The 15,137-nt window shown below is 40.9% G+C and overlaps 3 protein-coding genes across 4 annotated transcripts; 2 read left to right on the top strand and 1 right to left on the bottom strand.

Moving 5' to 3' along the window:
- Positions 1-302: 302 nt before the first annotated feature.
- On the top strand, positions 303-5,080 carry LOC115688046 (arogenate dehydratase/prephenate dehydratase 1, chloroplastic). Its single transcript, XM_030613775.2, has 11 exons — positions 303-1,043; positions 2,150-2,217; positions 2,299-2,391; positions 2,474-2,674; positions 3,102-3,182; positions 3,274-3,369; positions 3,792-3,869; positions 3,974-4,063; positions 4,146-4,213; positions 4,372-4,453; positions 4,750-5,080. Exons 1-11 carry the CDS (start codon positions 737-739, stop codon positions 4,804-4,806), a joined length of 1,221 nt encoding a protein of 406 aa, XP_030469635.1. The 5' UTR covers positions 303-736; the 3' UTR covers positions 4,807-5,080.
- Positions 5,081-5,956: 876 nt separating this feature from the next.
- Positions 5,957-9,114, top strand: LOC115688045 (glucan endo-1,3-beta-glucosidase 1-like). Its single transcript, XM_030613773.2, has 4 exons — positions 5,957-6,485; positions 6,580-7,884; positions 8,503-8,530; positions 8,718-9,114. Exons 1-4 carry the CDS (start codon positions 6,419-6,421, stop codon positions 8,896-8,898), a joined length of 1,581 nt encoding a protein of 526 aa, XP_030469633.1. The 5' UTR covers positions 5,957-6,418; the 3' UTR covers positions 8,899-9,114.
- A 2,583-nt stretch (positions 9,115-11,697) lies between these two features.
- LOC115688047 (uncharacterized) lies at positions 11,698-14,616 on the bottom strand. 2 transcript variants are annotated; one of them, XM_056315704.1, is made up of 7 exons: positions 14,369-14,616; positions 13,474-13,863; positions 13,259-13,378; positions 13,017-13,175; positions 12,666-12,838; positions 12,401-12,506; positions 11,698-11,992 (listed from the first exon to the last, which is right to left on the bottom strand). In XM_056315704.1, exons 2-7 carry the CDS (start codon positions 13,717-13,719, stop codon positions 11,963-11,965), a joined length of 834 nt encoding a protein of 277 aa, XP_056171679.1. In that variant the 5' UTR covers positions 13,720-13,863; positions 14,369-14,616; the 3' UTR covers positions 11,698-11,962. The 2 variants fall into 2 exon arrangements, with proteins under 2 accessions (XP_056171679.1, XP_030469637.1); XM_030613777.2 differs by having other exon boundaries at positions 13,474-13,753; positions 14,369-14,615.
- Positions 14,617-15,137: the final 521 nt, after the last annotated feature.

Below are 15,137 nucleotides of genomic sequence, written 5' to 3'. Positions count from 1 at the left end.
TATATTCAGTCCATGAAAAACGCTTTCTGTATAATAATTAGTTTCCCGTCCGAATACCGAAAAATTGAAAAACAATTTTCTGATAATAATTTTCCTTCCAAACAAACAGAGTATAGCTTGTCAGCAAAAATGGAAATTTCTCTTTATTTGGCAAAAAAAATCCTCCAAGCTTCTTCTTTTATGAACAGAAGCAGCTTTGAACACAAAATGAAATTACAGAATTGCCGAAAAAGGAAGATGAAACATACAGATTTAACCTACGTATGTGCAAACAGCAAACAGAGGAAGAAGAACTCAACTTCTGTCTCTCTGTCTCTCTGTCTCTGTCTCTGTCTCTCTATCTCTCTCTCTCTGTCTCTCTGTCTCTCTGGTTCTTGATTATTGTTAGCCCAGAAAGCGTCACACGAACACAAAAGCTAGCTCTGTCTCCATCTATCCTTCTATGCATTCCGAGGAAACGTGTAGCCAACATTCCGCTCACCTACCCTCCTCTGTTCTCTCCAAGAAGTCCTGATTAACAACCCGAAACTTCCTCCTTCCATTTCCCAATCACAGCCGCACTTTGCAACGCACATTGCCCGGGAAATCTTTCTCTCGCGCTGGTTAATGATTACGTACGTCTGCACCCGCCGCGGGGTCCACAGCCTCACCACCGTTTCTTGATTTTCTTTCGTCGGCAATGCCCCACCAAACCCACCAGCACATGGTTGCGCATTTGCGCGGTTGGGCGGATTGAATGATGCTGATGGCTTCGAAGGGCGCGCTGCCCATCTGGGTCTGTGCCAAGGCGGCGCAGTTTCACGTGGGTTGCTCCGATTTGGGGGGTAGGACTGGTGGGTTTGCTGTGAATTGGAGTGTCAAGGGGGATTCGGTGAGGCCTAGGAAATGGGAGTGCCTGAGTGTTGGATTCTTGGCTCAGAGAGCTATCACTCCTGTTGAGGATGAGAAGCCTCAAACTTCTGGGTTGGAGTCGTCTGGGGCCATTGAAAGGACACAGCAAGAGGAGGCCAAGGTGTTTCACAGGGACTTGAATCTTCTTCCAAGTGAGTAGTTTTAATTCTGCCTTTTTTTAAAAAAATTTGTTTGGTGAGTTCCTTGCATTTGGTTATCGTTGACGTAATTTGGTAGCTTTTGAGATTCTATGTAGAATGAGGGAGAATTTATTCATTAATGTCTGCATGAAGATTAGCCTCAATTTGGAATTGGACAAGATCGGTTATTTCTGACTGTGTTTTGAATTGAATTAGCTTGGAGAGTATAGGACTTCTCACGGGGAATGCAGATTGACTTTGGGTTTTGTTATGTGATGCTTGGGGTCTTTCATTTTGGGTGTTGTTGGATCTGTTATGGTTTAACTGGTTTTGCTATGGAGAAGGTGATGATTGAATGAATAATTGTGTGGTTCATGCATGTGATGGATGTGAAAATGAAAGGACATGCCCCACGAAGAAATCTTGCTCCAGAGTATGTGGATGGAATTCATGATAGTTATGTTTGCCTTAATAAATGCTGATGCATTTAGTTGAGAAGTTCTTGATCAAAGGGAAAATGCGAGTTGTTTCAGATTGGAAATCGCACCCGTGAGTCTGAATTTTATGACTTAGTTAGAGGGGATAATGATGTGTGCTTTAAGAAGTAGTAGGTCTAGGAGATTCTTTAGTGAACAGGTTTTGATTGTATTTGGAGTAGGCATCTATCTATGCAAACTTGATCGATTAGAGAAACAGAAAAAAAAAACGAGTTAGCATCTAATTGCTGATAAAGTTTTGTGCTTCTGCGATAGGCTATTTACGAGTTAATGACCATAAATGACTTTATATCATGGGATCAAGTGATAAAAGGAATGTAGATTTGCCCACGACTATCTGCAAATCTCTCCACTCCAACAACTAATGGGGAAAAACGGAAAGAAAATCTTTTCAGATGCATATTTAAGATTCTTGGAGACCATTTTCTTATGCTTGACCGAACATTATTGATCACTTACCAAATCCCGTTGCCTGTCATTGAAACCTAAAAATATAATATTGGCTGTTATAATGTTGGTAAGTTGATGAAATTAAGATTAATTGTTTTGTTATTAAATTCCCAGCTCTCTCCTCTGTCTTTTCGACGATTTCATAAATTTGGTCACATGCATAAATGGCAGAACCGCTGTCTGCGCTGGACCTATATTCTAATTCAAATGACGGTTCAAAAGTGCGAGTTGCTTATCAGGTACAGAACCAGCATTTACCTATTTTTCCCATTCACATTTTCAGAATGCTATATATATGAACTATGATGTCATCAATGCAGGGTGTACCCGGAGCATACAGTGAGGCTGCTGCTCTAAAAGCATACCCAAAGTGTGAGACAGTTCCTTGTGATGAGTTTGAAGCTGCATTCAAGGTTTAAGACACTGCTACAGTGTATGCTCAACTGCTGATAATGCATGACCAAACCTAAATTTGGTTAAGTGTTTTTCTTTCAGGCAGTTGAATTGTGGCTAGTTGACAGGGCAGTCTTACCTATCGAGAACTCTGTAGGTGGAAGCATCCACCGTAACTATGACTTGCTTCTTCGTCATAGATTGCACATAGTGGGGGAGGTGCAATTACAAGTTAATCATTGTTTACTGGGTTTGCCTGGCACAAGTAAAGAGGATCTTAAACGGGTTTTGAGCCACCCACAGGTCACTTTTTTGCCCATTTTCACCTTCTCCTTTGCCCTGGTTCGTTAAAAAGGAAGGCTGTTTGACTGTATGACCTGCTTGTGTACAGGATATGAGAAATGATTTCAACTTATCATGACAAACTATAAAACTGTGACCAATAGATTCGATCACAAATCAATTGTGATGAAACTGTTAAACTATCTTTTCAGTTGTAGGTTTATGAGCTGTTATTATAACCTTCTCTTCGGATCACAACCTTTTGGTTGCCAACTAGAAATAGGAGCCTGCTGCCAAATCCTAGTTACTTGTTTTAAGCATCTCATATGCTGGTATTTACTGTAATATCTATCTGATGCTACTGACTGTATTAGACATTACGTACTCTCCATGAAAATGTACATGATCCTATTATTCTCCAATCTAACAAGTAACTTATTTACATCAGGCTCTGGCTCAATGCGAGATGACACTAATGGAGTTAGGTGTCATCAGAGTCAGTACTGAAGACACTGCTGGTGCTGCGCAGGTAACTGTGCGGATAAGTCATGCGTCTCCTTTTGATGTCATGCTAAATTACTGATTTTATTATGATTTCAACACAATAATGCTCTGAATAGATTGTCGCCTCCGATGGTCTAAGAGAAGTTGGAGCTGTTGCAAGTTCAAGAGCAGCAGAGATTTATGGACTTGACATTCTTGCCAAAAAAATACAGGTAATGCTTGTTTTCAGGGAATATAGAGGAGTTTGCACTGTTTGGTGCACATGCCATAGTGAATCACCTGTTAAGCTTATCAGTAGTCAGTCTGTTTTCGGATATTTGCTGCAGCAACTCAATGTGAATGTGCATCTATTACTAGAAATCTCCAGGATAACAATGCAGCCCAGAAGTTTTAATGCATCAATGTCGAGATATCTGAGAATTGTCTCACGATATTACTAGTTTATTTTAAACCTTTTAATGCATCGCTTATGCACATCCATTATGCATCAATCATCAGTGTATATGTCAAACTACCATACTCTGCTCCTTTTACATAGCATTAGTCATAAGGTTTGTGTAGCATGTGTTTCTTTTGCATTTGTCTTTCTCACGATCATACTTGATTGGGTTTGTTTCCCCTTAACATTTATCAGGATGATGATGATAACATCACCCGTTTCCTTATACTTGCTAGAGAGCCCATCATCCCAGGAACTGACAGACCCTTTAAGGTATTACATTGCTCAATGACGTTTTGACGTACTCCTCTTAACACCACCATCAACAGTACTTTCTTCTTTTCCTTTTTTCACTTTTTCTTACATCTTTCCATCAGACAAGCATTGTTTTCACTCTCGAAGAAGGTCCTGGTGTACTATTTAAAGCCCTTGCAGTTTTTGCTCTTAGGGACATTAATTTGACAAAGGTATGTTTTACTGTGGTCGATTTGGCCTTTGCTTGTACCACCAGCGGACATTTTTCCGTTACATTCTCTAGTGAAATTTCAGATAGAGAGCCGTCCTCAGAGAAAACGTCCATTGCGGGTTGTGGATGACTCAAATAAAGGCGGTGCCAAGTGAGTGGTCTTGTTGTCAACTGGTTTTCCATAAGATAGTGATAATGCAATTTCTGTTTTCTGAAAGAGTAGGGTTTATCTTCTACTTTTGGGGGATGCAGAGTTTATTACAAGTTACATGCTTTGGTATCTGACTATTTGATATGGAAACATGGCAGGTACTTTGACTACCTTTTCTACATTGACTTTGAAGCGTCCATGGCAGACCCCCAGGCCCAACATGCCTTGGGACATCTGCAGGTTTGTTGTTTCACATCTTACTAGAGATCGGTAAATTGGAAATTTGATGTTCTTTAGAGTTTAAATTGTACTCTAGTATCAATTCCTAGGAAGCAGTCCATTGTCTTATTCTTTGCCGCTTCCAATTTTTCAGTTTACTTCCTGATCTGAGGGTGTATCAAGGTTCAATGGTTTAGCCATAATCAGCTCTCGCTCACTCTTGTTCTATTTTAATGTGTACGCGGAGCACTGGCAAATTCATACTAGAAAGTACCATAATGTAATCTTCTTTTTTTGTTTGCCTGCATTGTTTGCAGGAATTTGCTGGTTTCCTTCGTGTCCTTGGCTGCTATCCATCGGATATTGTTCCATAGAGAGATTCTTTGAGTACCTAAATGCGGATTCACATTCTGAACATAAAACGCGCATTCTGTTGCCAACTCTAACTCTCCATCTGTGCACATCTATACTCCAGAAGAAGGGGGTTAAAAGACGGCATTTGCCATTCTTATAGAGTTATTGTTGGTAGGAGCTTTTGTTTGTTAGGATCATTCTTCGTCAATTCTTTGAGGATGACGACAAGTTTCATGTTATCAAGCTTCGCAGGCGTCACCGAAAGGCCCGAGATTAAATCATTCTTTTATTCCTCATCGGGCATCACGTCTATTGTTTAGATGCAAATGAACTTGCATTGTCTAGCGACGCCGCCATCATTAGTCCATGCTTTTTTCTTAAGGTTCATTTTCTTAAGTTCTCTTGATTTTGAAAACTGCATTATTCAAGCAGTTCGTCTGTGGAGACTGGGCTGAAGCGACCCGGTAAGAATTTAGTGTTTGGACTGGCAATAAAAGAACTATGAATATGAGCTCTACATGATTGGAAATAAGATCATTGCTGAATGGTTGCTGAAAAGCTAAAACATTGCAGCATTTCTTTTAGGCCAGTGTTCAATATGACAACAGATCATTGCAAGATTTAATCTGCCCTTTCTCTCTCCCATATCACCAAAAGTTTAGGGCAAAATTGGGGCTGAGGCGAAATTAGGGATTTTAGTAGTTCATTCGAGACGTGAGGAGCTCTTAGGGAAAAATTAGCAGATTTTAGCTCTCGGCTCATTTTTCTCAAATCTGGCTCCCCAAAATGACATCGTTTGAGGTCCATGTCACGCCCTGATCATTCGAGTTGATCATTCGAGTTGTTAGCCACGTGTGTTTTTACGTCACTAATTGAACGAGAATATTGATGGAAGCTAACGGAGGATAGATTTGTCGCGGGTGCACAAGTTTAAGATTTTTTTTCTGACACAACAAATGTGGCACGAAAGTATTCATTTGGAAATTTTTCGTGACACCGAAAATTAATTCGGGAAAATCATGACATGGGTATAATCAATTCGAGATTTTTAGTAGTAATAACCACTTTTTTTTTTGTATATTTCTTTCCAAATGGTTTTGTAGAATTGCGAGATCGAACTCATTTTTCTACCTTCAAATAATTGGGTAGGGAAAAAGCGGACATCTCCAACCAAGATTGCCGAAAAGCAAAAGTCACCCCAAGTTTCCATCCAAATTCCAAACGTTACAAGTCCTTTTCCTCTCCTTTTTCTTTGGTCAACAACTTTGCATCGCATCGCCCTCCTTTGAAGTACAGAAGTTGCTGGCTAAATTTAATTTTGCATGCTGCTAAATGACTTTCTTGATCCTTAAAACTACGCCAAAACTCAAACCTATGTTGCTTCAACACGCTCCTCGGTCGAATCCAAACCCAGATTCGGCTTTCGACAGCGAACGGACTTCTGCACACTCCTGTTCTCTACGTCTCTCTCTCTCGCGGTGAGACAAGTTGACCGTAATTGAGAAAACCGCAGAGCGTGAGGTTTCCATCCGTCAGTCCCCTTATTTCCTCGCTGCTGTTCGACGTAATGCCACTGTCGGCAGCTGAAGCTGAACTGGACGATGAAGAAGCGCAAGCAAACGTATTTCGGTAATGGCGAAGGTCGGGATGGTTTCTGTTTTCTTGACCGCCGTCTTGTTTCTCTGCTCTGGAATTCCAGGTAACCGGCACTTCAGTGCATGAAATTCAAGAAAACGCAGGGGATTAGATTTTAACTGGGTCTCTTTCTTCGTTATCTTGAATTGCTTCTGCAGCTGGGTCATCTCTAGTGGCGCAAATTAAGCAAACCCAGGACCTGAAAGACGAACCCTTTGTGGGGTTGAATATAGGGACGGAAGTTTCGAATCTTGTTTCCCCCGAAGCTCTGGTGTCGTTTCTCCAAGTGCAGAAGATCGCCCACATACGTCTCTTTGATGCGAACCCGGACATTCTCCAAGCCCTGGCTCGCAGTAAGATTCGGGTAATCATCAGTGTTCCCAATAACCAGCTTCTTGCAATTGGATCCTCGAATGCCACGGCGGTAGCTTGGATTAGCCGAAACGTCGTTGCTTACTACCCGAAAACCCTAATTACAGGCATTGCAGTTGGGGATGAAGTCTTGACCACAGTACCCTCTTATGCTCCCATTCTTGTGCCTGCAATGGAATTGCTTTACAGTGCTTTGGTAGCTGCAAATTTGCATAATGAAATTAAGATTTCGACCCCACATGCCGCGCCACTGATTCTCGACACATTCCCACCTTCTCAAGCTTTCTTTAACCAGAGCCTTAGTTCAGTGATAGTCCCTTTGTTGCAGTTCTTGTCTAGGACCGGCTCGCCATTGATGATGAATTTGTACCCTTACTATGTGTTCATGGAGAATAAAGGTGTAGTTCCTCTTGAAAATTCGATCTTCAAGCCAATAGCTCCATCCAAAGAAATGGTTGATCCCAACACTTTGCTTCATTATACTAATGTGCTCGATGCGATGATCGACGCTGCCTATTTTTCAATGAAGAATTTTAACATTACGGATGTCAAAGTTCTCGTGACTGAGACGGGATGGCCATCGAAGGGTGATTCAAAGGAGCCTTATGCAGCCATTGATTATGCAGATACTTACAATTCAAATTTGATTAAACATGTACTTGATAAAAGTGGTACTCCTCTGCACCCGGAGATCACGTCCAATGTGTACATATATGAGTTGTTCAATGAGGATCTTAGATCACCTCCAATATCTGAAGCCAATTGGGGGTTGTTTAATGGGGACTTGACGCCGGTTTACTTGCTGCACGTATCAGAAACCGGGGGCTTTTTGGCCAATGATACAACCAATCAGACGTTCTGTATAGCAATGGACGGTGTAGATTCAAGGACATTGCAAGCGGCACTGGATTGGGCGTGTGGTCCGGGCCAGGCAAATTGCACAGAGATTCAGCCTGGAGAGAATTGTTTTAAGCCAGACAATGTGAAAAGCCATGCCTCATATGCATTTGATAGTTATTACCAGAAGGAAGGGAAGGCTTCTGGGTCTTGTGATTTCAAGGGTGCTGCTATGATCACCACTACTGACCCCAGTAGGCATTCTTCTTTCTTCTTCCATGCTGCTTTCTTGAACGGCATATATATTGGATTTGTGTTATGCCCTGCTTGGCCATGCTTGTAAGGGGCTATGACTTCATTGGCGAATGTGTGGTATGCTTTTCCCTATGAACAAGAGAACACCTTGTCTTAGTAAGATGTATGACTAAATTGGATGAAGATTTTCTTCTCAGACTCGAGCTCATTTTCTCCTAAGAGTGCACATCATTCCTAGTGGTCAATGTAACTAAAGGGTTTGTGAAGGAGTAGCAGTTGTTGAAGTTGGGCATTAGGACTTCCTTGTAAGGAGTAGCACGTTTCCTAAGCTCTAATCATTGAACTAGTGAGTTCTATTGGTCAACCAAACTTCTCGATCTGTCATTTAACTGATTACCTAGTCGATGATTCTTATCTTCCTTATCTGGGTTGAGCTGGAAGACTCCTAAGTGACGATAAACTTAGTGGAGATGCCTCATTTCCTGTGCGATGCTTCTAATTACAAAATAAGCATTCGCAAAATCTTAATAAGAAAAATTCTTTTCCTAGTTGTATTATGTTCTCTGTGCTTCTGAAAGTTTCTAGAGCCCATCTGACGATTTTATTGTTTCATTCAGGTCATGGAGACTGTATCTTTCCTGGAAGGTGAGAAAAGCCATTTCTTCAGTACTTTCTTTTCTTGTATTTATTCCGTCTTTTGTTGGTAAATCTCATTCTCCCCGCATATTGCAGTATGTATGTACTCATTGAATGTGTTAAAACTTAGAAGATTGCTTGATTTGAATCCTTCTTGACGTTCTTGTTACCGGGTAATTTTTAACTCTGGGTGCAGCAAGAAGGAAAGCAATAACACAGGGCAGGCAAATTCCACCGAGTCAAGTGGTGCAGCCAACAAATTAGGACTCATCACCTCGAGAAGTGGCAGGATAGGCGCATTTGTGAGGGCATTTCAACTTCTTTTAGCCACACATTTCTCCCTTTTCTTTTTGATTCCTCTGTTGATGCCGCGCTAAGTTACAGGCCAATTACCATGGATCTTTGGTTGGATGAGATTCATTTATTTGTTATTTTCCCCCGATTCAGATCAGATTTTTTTAAACATCTGTCCCCATTTTCACCAAAAGTTACGACAGAAATAGGTTGTAGATGAGTGTTTGAGGATTCTGATTCTTCCTTCTGTGTACATTATGTAACAAGTTTGTCCATTTAAAGTTTGCAATTTCGAGACATCTTTCCTCTGACCTCGCCATGGCTGTTCCTTTCTTTTGATGCTCTTTTCTTTTTGGTTCTGTTCCCTGAATTGGACACTCTGCCTCTTTCTTTCAAGTCAAATCATAACGGTAAAAATTTGTTCATAGTGTAATGCGTTGCACAGCTTGTGGAATTACTGCTCGACAATATAAAGTGGATCAAACTCAAAAGCATGAAACAAGTCCTTCGTTTTCTATGGTATGTGCTCTCTTTGGGACATATAGAAATCTGAGAAATCAGTGAGAACTTGTTCTTTAATTCTCAAAAAAATCTCAATCATGCGGGAAGACTGGCTGCACTCCATCTTTGATACGCTTGAAATTGAAACTTGATGCCCAGTTTCTTTGTTGCCCTCTACTAGTTTGTTAGAGTGGGAGTAGTTGTACGCTTATCAAAACCCCTATGTGGTCACCTAAGCCAAGTTATTGCAAAGAAATACAAGTAAAATGATGAAGCAAGCTATACACCTATATCATATCAAGCTATATTAACATAGTATACTATTCTGTTACAGACCAAAAGCAAAAGAGGTTTGTCTAGAGATGGCATTTCCCATGAGTACAAATTTGAAATCCCAAGAGAAAAAGACTGGTGGTTTTACAAAGAGGCCCGCAATTTTAGTTCATTTAGGCCAGTGGCAAAATGGCAAAAAATATGGAAGATACATACAAGAGATTCAAGGAAATGAAATTTAGTTTTCCAGCAAAAAAAGAAAAAATTATATAACAAAATTAAAAAAGGAGACTCTGAAGTTTTATTGCTGCTCACCTCACCTATAGTGGAGATAGTCCCCACCCTTGAGAAAAAGAAAAAGAAACAACATATCTTTTGTATATTTTAATTTCTTTGTTTTTCTTTTTTCTTTGGAATCGTTCTAAATTTAAGGGATAATGACACAAATAGTTTTTGAACTTTGGCTCAATATTCAATTTGGTTCATGAACTTTTAATTTGTTTAATGTACTCCCTGAATTTTAGCCTAATGTTCAATGTTGTCCATTAATTTTTAATTTGTTCAATGTGGTTCCTGAAACTTTTGGTACATGTTCAATTTAGTCCCTGAACTATATAAAAATGTATAATATAGTCCCTGAACTTGAATTAATGAAAGAACTATATTGAACATTTTTATAAAGTTTAGGAATTATATTGAACATGCATAAAAAGTTCAGAGACCACATTGAACATTGAGTTAAAGTTCAGAGATTATATTGAACAGATTAAAAGTTCAAGGATCAAATTACACATTGAGTCAAAGTTCAAGGACTGTTTGTGTCATTTTCCTTAAATTTAATATAAGCAAGTCAATTGATGTAGATCCAACAGAAAGACTTTACTGTATTTAAACTAGAGAAATTTCAACTCGTTTCATGAATGAGATATTAACAATTAACCCATAAAAACTTGCTTCCTACAAATACGGGACTAAGGAAAATGAAGGGACTCGGGGACTTTGTGTGTGTGTGTGTGTGTGTGTGTGTGTGTGTGTGTGTGATGTGGTTGAGAACCATGAGAGTATGTATTGGACCGTCCTTGGCTTGTATGACTACTCCACTGATTTCCCTTTGAAAGGCATTAATGGACATGGACCACTGCAATATGTCTAAACAGCAGATTCCATTTGTAGCTGCTTATATATTAAGAGCTGAGAGGCTTGGGTTCAACAACCCCAAGTAAGTTGGCTTGATTCAGGGAAGCTCTCGAGCTGTTAAGAGCCATGAGTACATTTAACTGAGCTCTTGTTCTTGCTCTTCTTCTTTCCACTGTCATTGCTTCCATGAGTACTGTCCACCATGAAATTGCCAAAGAAGTTGATCGGAACAGCTTTTGTCATCGATCAAGCGGCAGGAAGCTTATGGTCGACAATGACAATGATAGGCACTGCTCGTTTAGAAGTTGGCGGAGTTGTGGAACTTTCTTTTGTAGATACGACGAAAGTTTTGAGAAGTGGGGCAATGTGAATGGTAGTGCGGGCTATGCTGGAGCAGAAGGTGGAGGTGGAGGGGTGGCGGCGGTGGTGGAGGAAATGGCACGTATGGCCAGGAGAAGGTTATGGAGGAGGGGCAGGGGAAGGTGGGAGTACTGGAAATGGAAGAGGAGGTGGAGGCGTTGCCGGTGGTGGAGGTGGAGAAGGTGGTTCTAAGGGAGGCTTTGGCGATGGAAGTGGGTTTGGCGCTGGCGGTGGTATTGGAAGTGGAATTGGCAGTGGTGGCGGCGGCGGTGTTGGAGGTGGAGCAAATGGTGGCAGTAGCTCTGGTGAAGGGTTTGGTCAAGGAAGTGGCTTTGGCGCTGGGTTTGTTTCAGGAGGTGATGTAGGGGCAGCTGGTGGTAGAGGCGGAGGTGGTGGGGGTGGTGGTGGTGGAGATTCCACTAAACGGTATGGTCATGGGCGGGCAGAGACGGAGGCAAACATAGCCGCAACGGGAAACCCCATAAGTCCCCATCTGGATGTCCACATTAAGACCAAGACAGTTTGTGCCAAATTCGTCTATTTGGTGATACAAAGACAAGCATCACAACAATCATTTTCAAGTGCCAGTGCAAATGCAGAAGGCCATTAAGTGATGTAATAAGTCATATACTCAGCTTGTATCTTCTAATTGCGAAGGTAATCTGAACATTTGTATAAGCTAAAAAGAACGATGGCATGGCCTAGACTCGAATATTTGGGAAAACATATTCACAGATTTGCGTAATTATTACACATTACTATACACGAAGACTAGTGAAAATTTCTGGGTCACTGAGCATTATTGAACTTAAAATCTACACAGTTCTTACAAGGGATGATATGCTTGAAAAATGAGTACACCTCAATCAGGAGCACTTAGACTCTTGGCCACTGTGGACTCACTACCTGCACAGGCCAATAAATAATCTCACCATCAGAAATACGTCAAATAGATGCATATAACAACTCGAAATCCATCCTCATCATAGAACTTGAATAGCATAAGGTTAAACTAATTTACAAGACCGCTCAAGCAAAAAAAGGGGAATCAAATGGCCAACGAAGAAGTTTACGACATAATGGTCGAATGCAGGGTGTCTATGTCATTTATCTTTCTGGTTTAGCATCTCTTGCACTCTATAAAGTCACGTCATTCAATGCATCACTTACAATGAAAAATGCATGGAGATTGCATATAGTGGAAGGATATGAGACCGGGACATCCACCGTGTATCAGTCTTTAAAATTTCAGAAGATGCGTTCTCTGAACATTTGCACAGAAATGGGAAAGATTGTAGTAGAATAGGAGCTAACCTCGAGCGTACTAAACACCAGACGCATTCTGCTAGCTACTACCGATGGCTCTTCTGAACGGCCCATCACAGCCATCTGCTCCAGTTGAAGAGTTTTCACTGGAAGCCTTAATATAATCATAGAGTTGAACCGCTATCAACATGAGATTCTAAACTAAAAGGCGGCATGCGAGGACAAGTAGTTTCATTCTACGAATCTTGTGTCACCATAAGAAGGCTTGCATTCAGAAATCAATAATAATGATACGAAGAAAGCAAAAGCTCACCATGCCATTCCCCTTATATAATACGCATTTGCTATGACAGCACAGAATCCTTTCCACTGGAGTAGTATTTCTTCCGACACTGGCGGGATAGATGACCATCTAACAACTGTTGGTTGTGGCGTGCACAAGATGGTAATGAATATAATGCTCAACCACAGTATGCACTCATCAATCTGCAAATAATGAAAACCGGTGGACATCTTAAAACAGTCGAACGCATTAATATTGGAAAGGGAATAAACTAAGAATAGGATCAGTGTAAATTAAAGAGCCCAAAAAGTCACCAAGAACACTGGAATGCCACTATTATTATATAGTTCAGGAAGTTTACAGGTTCTAATCAGTAATTACCTCCTCAGAGATGATGTTAGATTTTAGAGTGGTGGTTCCACCATAAGCTTGCATTGCTTCAATCTCGATGCCAGATTCCTTCATATCGTTAAGTTCGTCCCTCAATCCTTCGTCGGTGCAGCCGAGTGCGTATGCATTAACCCCAGCACTGATGAACTCCTGATACAGGGAAAAGGTTTTGACTTACAAAAGACAACAACTCAAGTTCACTCATTGAAGATTCAGCAAACTGCTAAATATACTTTTAAGTTGTCACCTCCTCCACGATCAACAGCATTCCTGTACCGCCTAAAGAGACTGATGGCTATGTTTCGGGATGAACGATATTCATCATCAAGCGAACTGGAGTCACCCAGTCGGCACTAGAGCATCACAGCAATTGCACAACCTTTAGCACCAGAAAGAACTAGATCGAGATATTAAAAAAAAATGGAACTCAGATAAAGGACATGCATACTAGCCATCTCTTCGAAGCCACATGGTGAAGGGTCTGAAGTTGAGTGCGTCCTTTGTCGGAAAATGAAGAATTCAAAACGTTACTAGTACTCCTCACAGGAACGAAAACTGCACTTTTATTGGAGCAAATCACATGGTTAGCTCTGCATGAAACGGTCCCACGCAGAACCGGATTCTTTGGAACTGCCTGATAATTGCTAACACTGCCCATTACTGTTAGCATGGTTGTACCATGATAAATCTTCATTCAGCATTCCATCCCAAAACAGATGACTGTAAACCTGATAAGATTAACGAAACCAACATGTCAAGAGTTTGAACAATCAACAAAACCAAAGTTCAGCAACATGGACAGATAAGGACTTGAATTTCTCCATATCCAGAAAAGAATCTGCAAATCCACAATGGAATTTGCTAACATATTTTCTAATTGCCCTGACCTATTAAAATTTAGCAATCAAGAAAAAAAAAACCGTGATTGTAGATAACTTCGGCACACGAAAACAAAAGAAAAACATTCACATCATTTAGATATTGGCTAATAGAAACTCCAATGCTTCTTGCAACCCCTCTTTTCTCTGTTCAACTCCAGTATTGAAGTGAAGATAAACTAGAAAACAAGCCAGAAACTTCACTCTCTTACGTTTCTTCCACCTAAATTTGCATCTAAAAACAACATGGAAACAATTGCATCAGCACGCACAAGCTTGCCCCCTAATTGACAACGCCTCGACGCAAAAAACACATCGTTCACAGCAAAAAGCAATCAAACACCACAAAACTTGTTTGCATCAACGAGAACCCAGCAACAGAACCCATGAACCGCGAAACCCGAAATGACCCATCAACGAAAACGCGAACCAGCGACGGAAAAACAGAGCTGCAGGGTTACCCACCTCGTCAAGAACGAGACGAGCTCATCACACGGGATATGCGAAGACAAACTGTGCTTTTCCACGCGAGCAAGCATCATCCAAACGAGGGGCGAGACAAAGGGAGTGTTGGAGCGGATGGACCCAATAGCTATCAAAGATCTTGGGCGAGAATCTGCTCTCGGCCACCAGTTATTTGCATGGCTCTGGAGATTCAGTGTGGATTCTCTTACCTCGAATTCTCAAGACTTTTTCCTCTGACAAATTTTGGCGGCCATGAAAATTAACGTGCGGGGGGCACTCTCGTTGGTTTTTGTCCTGTCTTCTTCGGTCGTTTGGGAGAGAGGAAACGGCGCCGTAATGTGTAGAAGCAAATCCAATTAGTTCATCGTTAGGTGAAGATTATTATAAATGAGAAAACGGGTTTTTTTATTAACAGAGATATATATGTTCCTATAATCTCATAAGGCAAAGGTGAAAAACCAATATGCAAAAAAAGCAGGGCCAAAAATTTGTGGATAAATTATGCTCTCTTTTTTTCCAAGTCATCAAAGTAGGACAAATTCAAGAAATCGTTTCGTTTTAGACTCGTGATAATAACTAACTATGTAAACATCGTAAGTAGGGGGAGCAACCGAGCTGGTTCAACTTGGGAATTCAAAGGTTGGTTCACAAGAGGACCCATTCGATTCCCGCTCTAAAAATTGAGAATCGACTTTGATTGGTTCGGTTTTTGATTCTGTACCCCGAACTAGCCGATTTGCTCGGGGAGCCTGTAAAGTCGATTCCAAGA

The sequence above is a fragment of the Syzygium oleosum genome, unplaced genomic scaffold (genome assembly GCF_021117445.2).
Source record: "Syzygium oleosum isolate NSW1041296 unplaced genomic scaffold, Sole_v2.1 Sole_v2.11, whole genome shotgun sequence".
Classification (NCBI taxonomy): Eukaryota; Viridiplantae; Streptophyta; class Magnoliopsida; order Myrtales; family Myrtaceae; genus Syzygium; species Syzygium oleosum.
The sequence above is the reverse complement of the archived record's forward strand: the minus strand, read 5'-3'. Positions and strand labels throughout refer to the sequence as shown.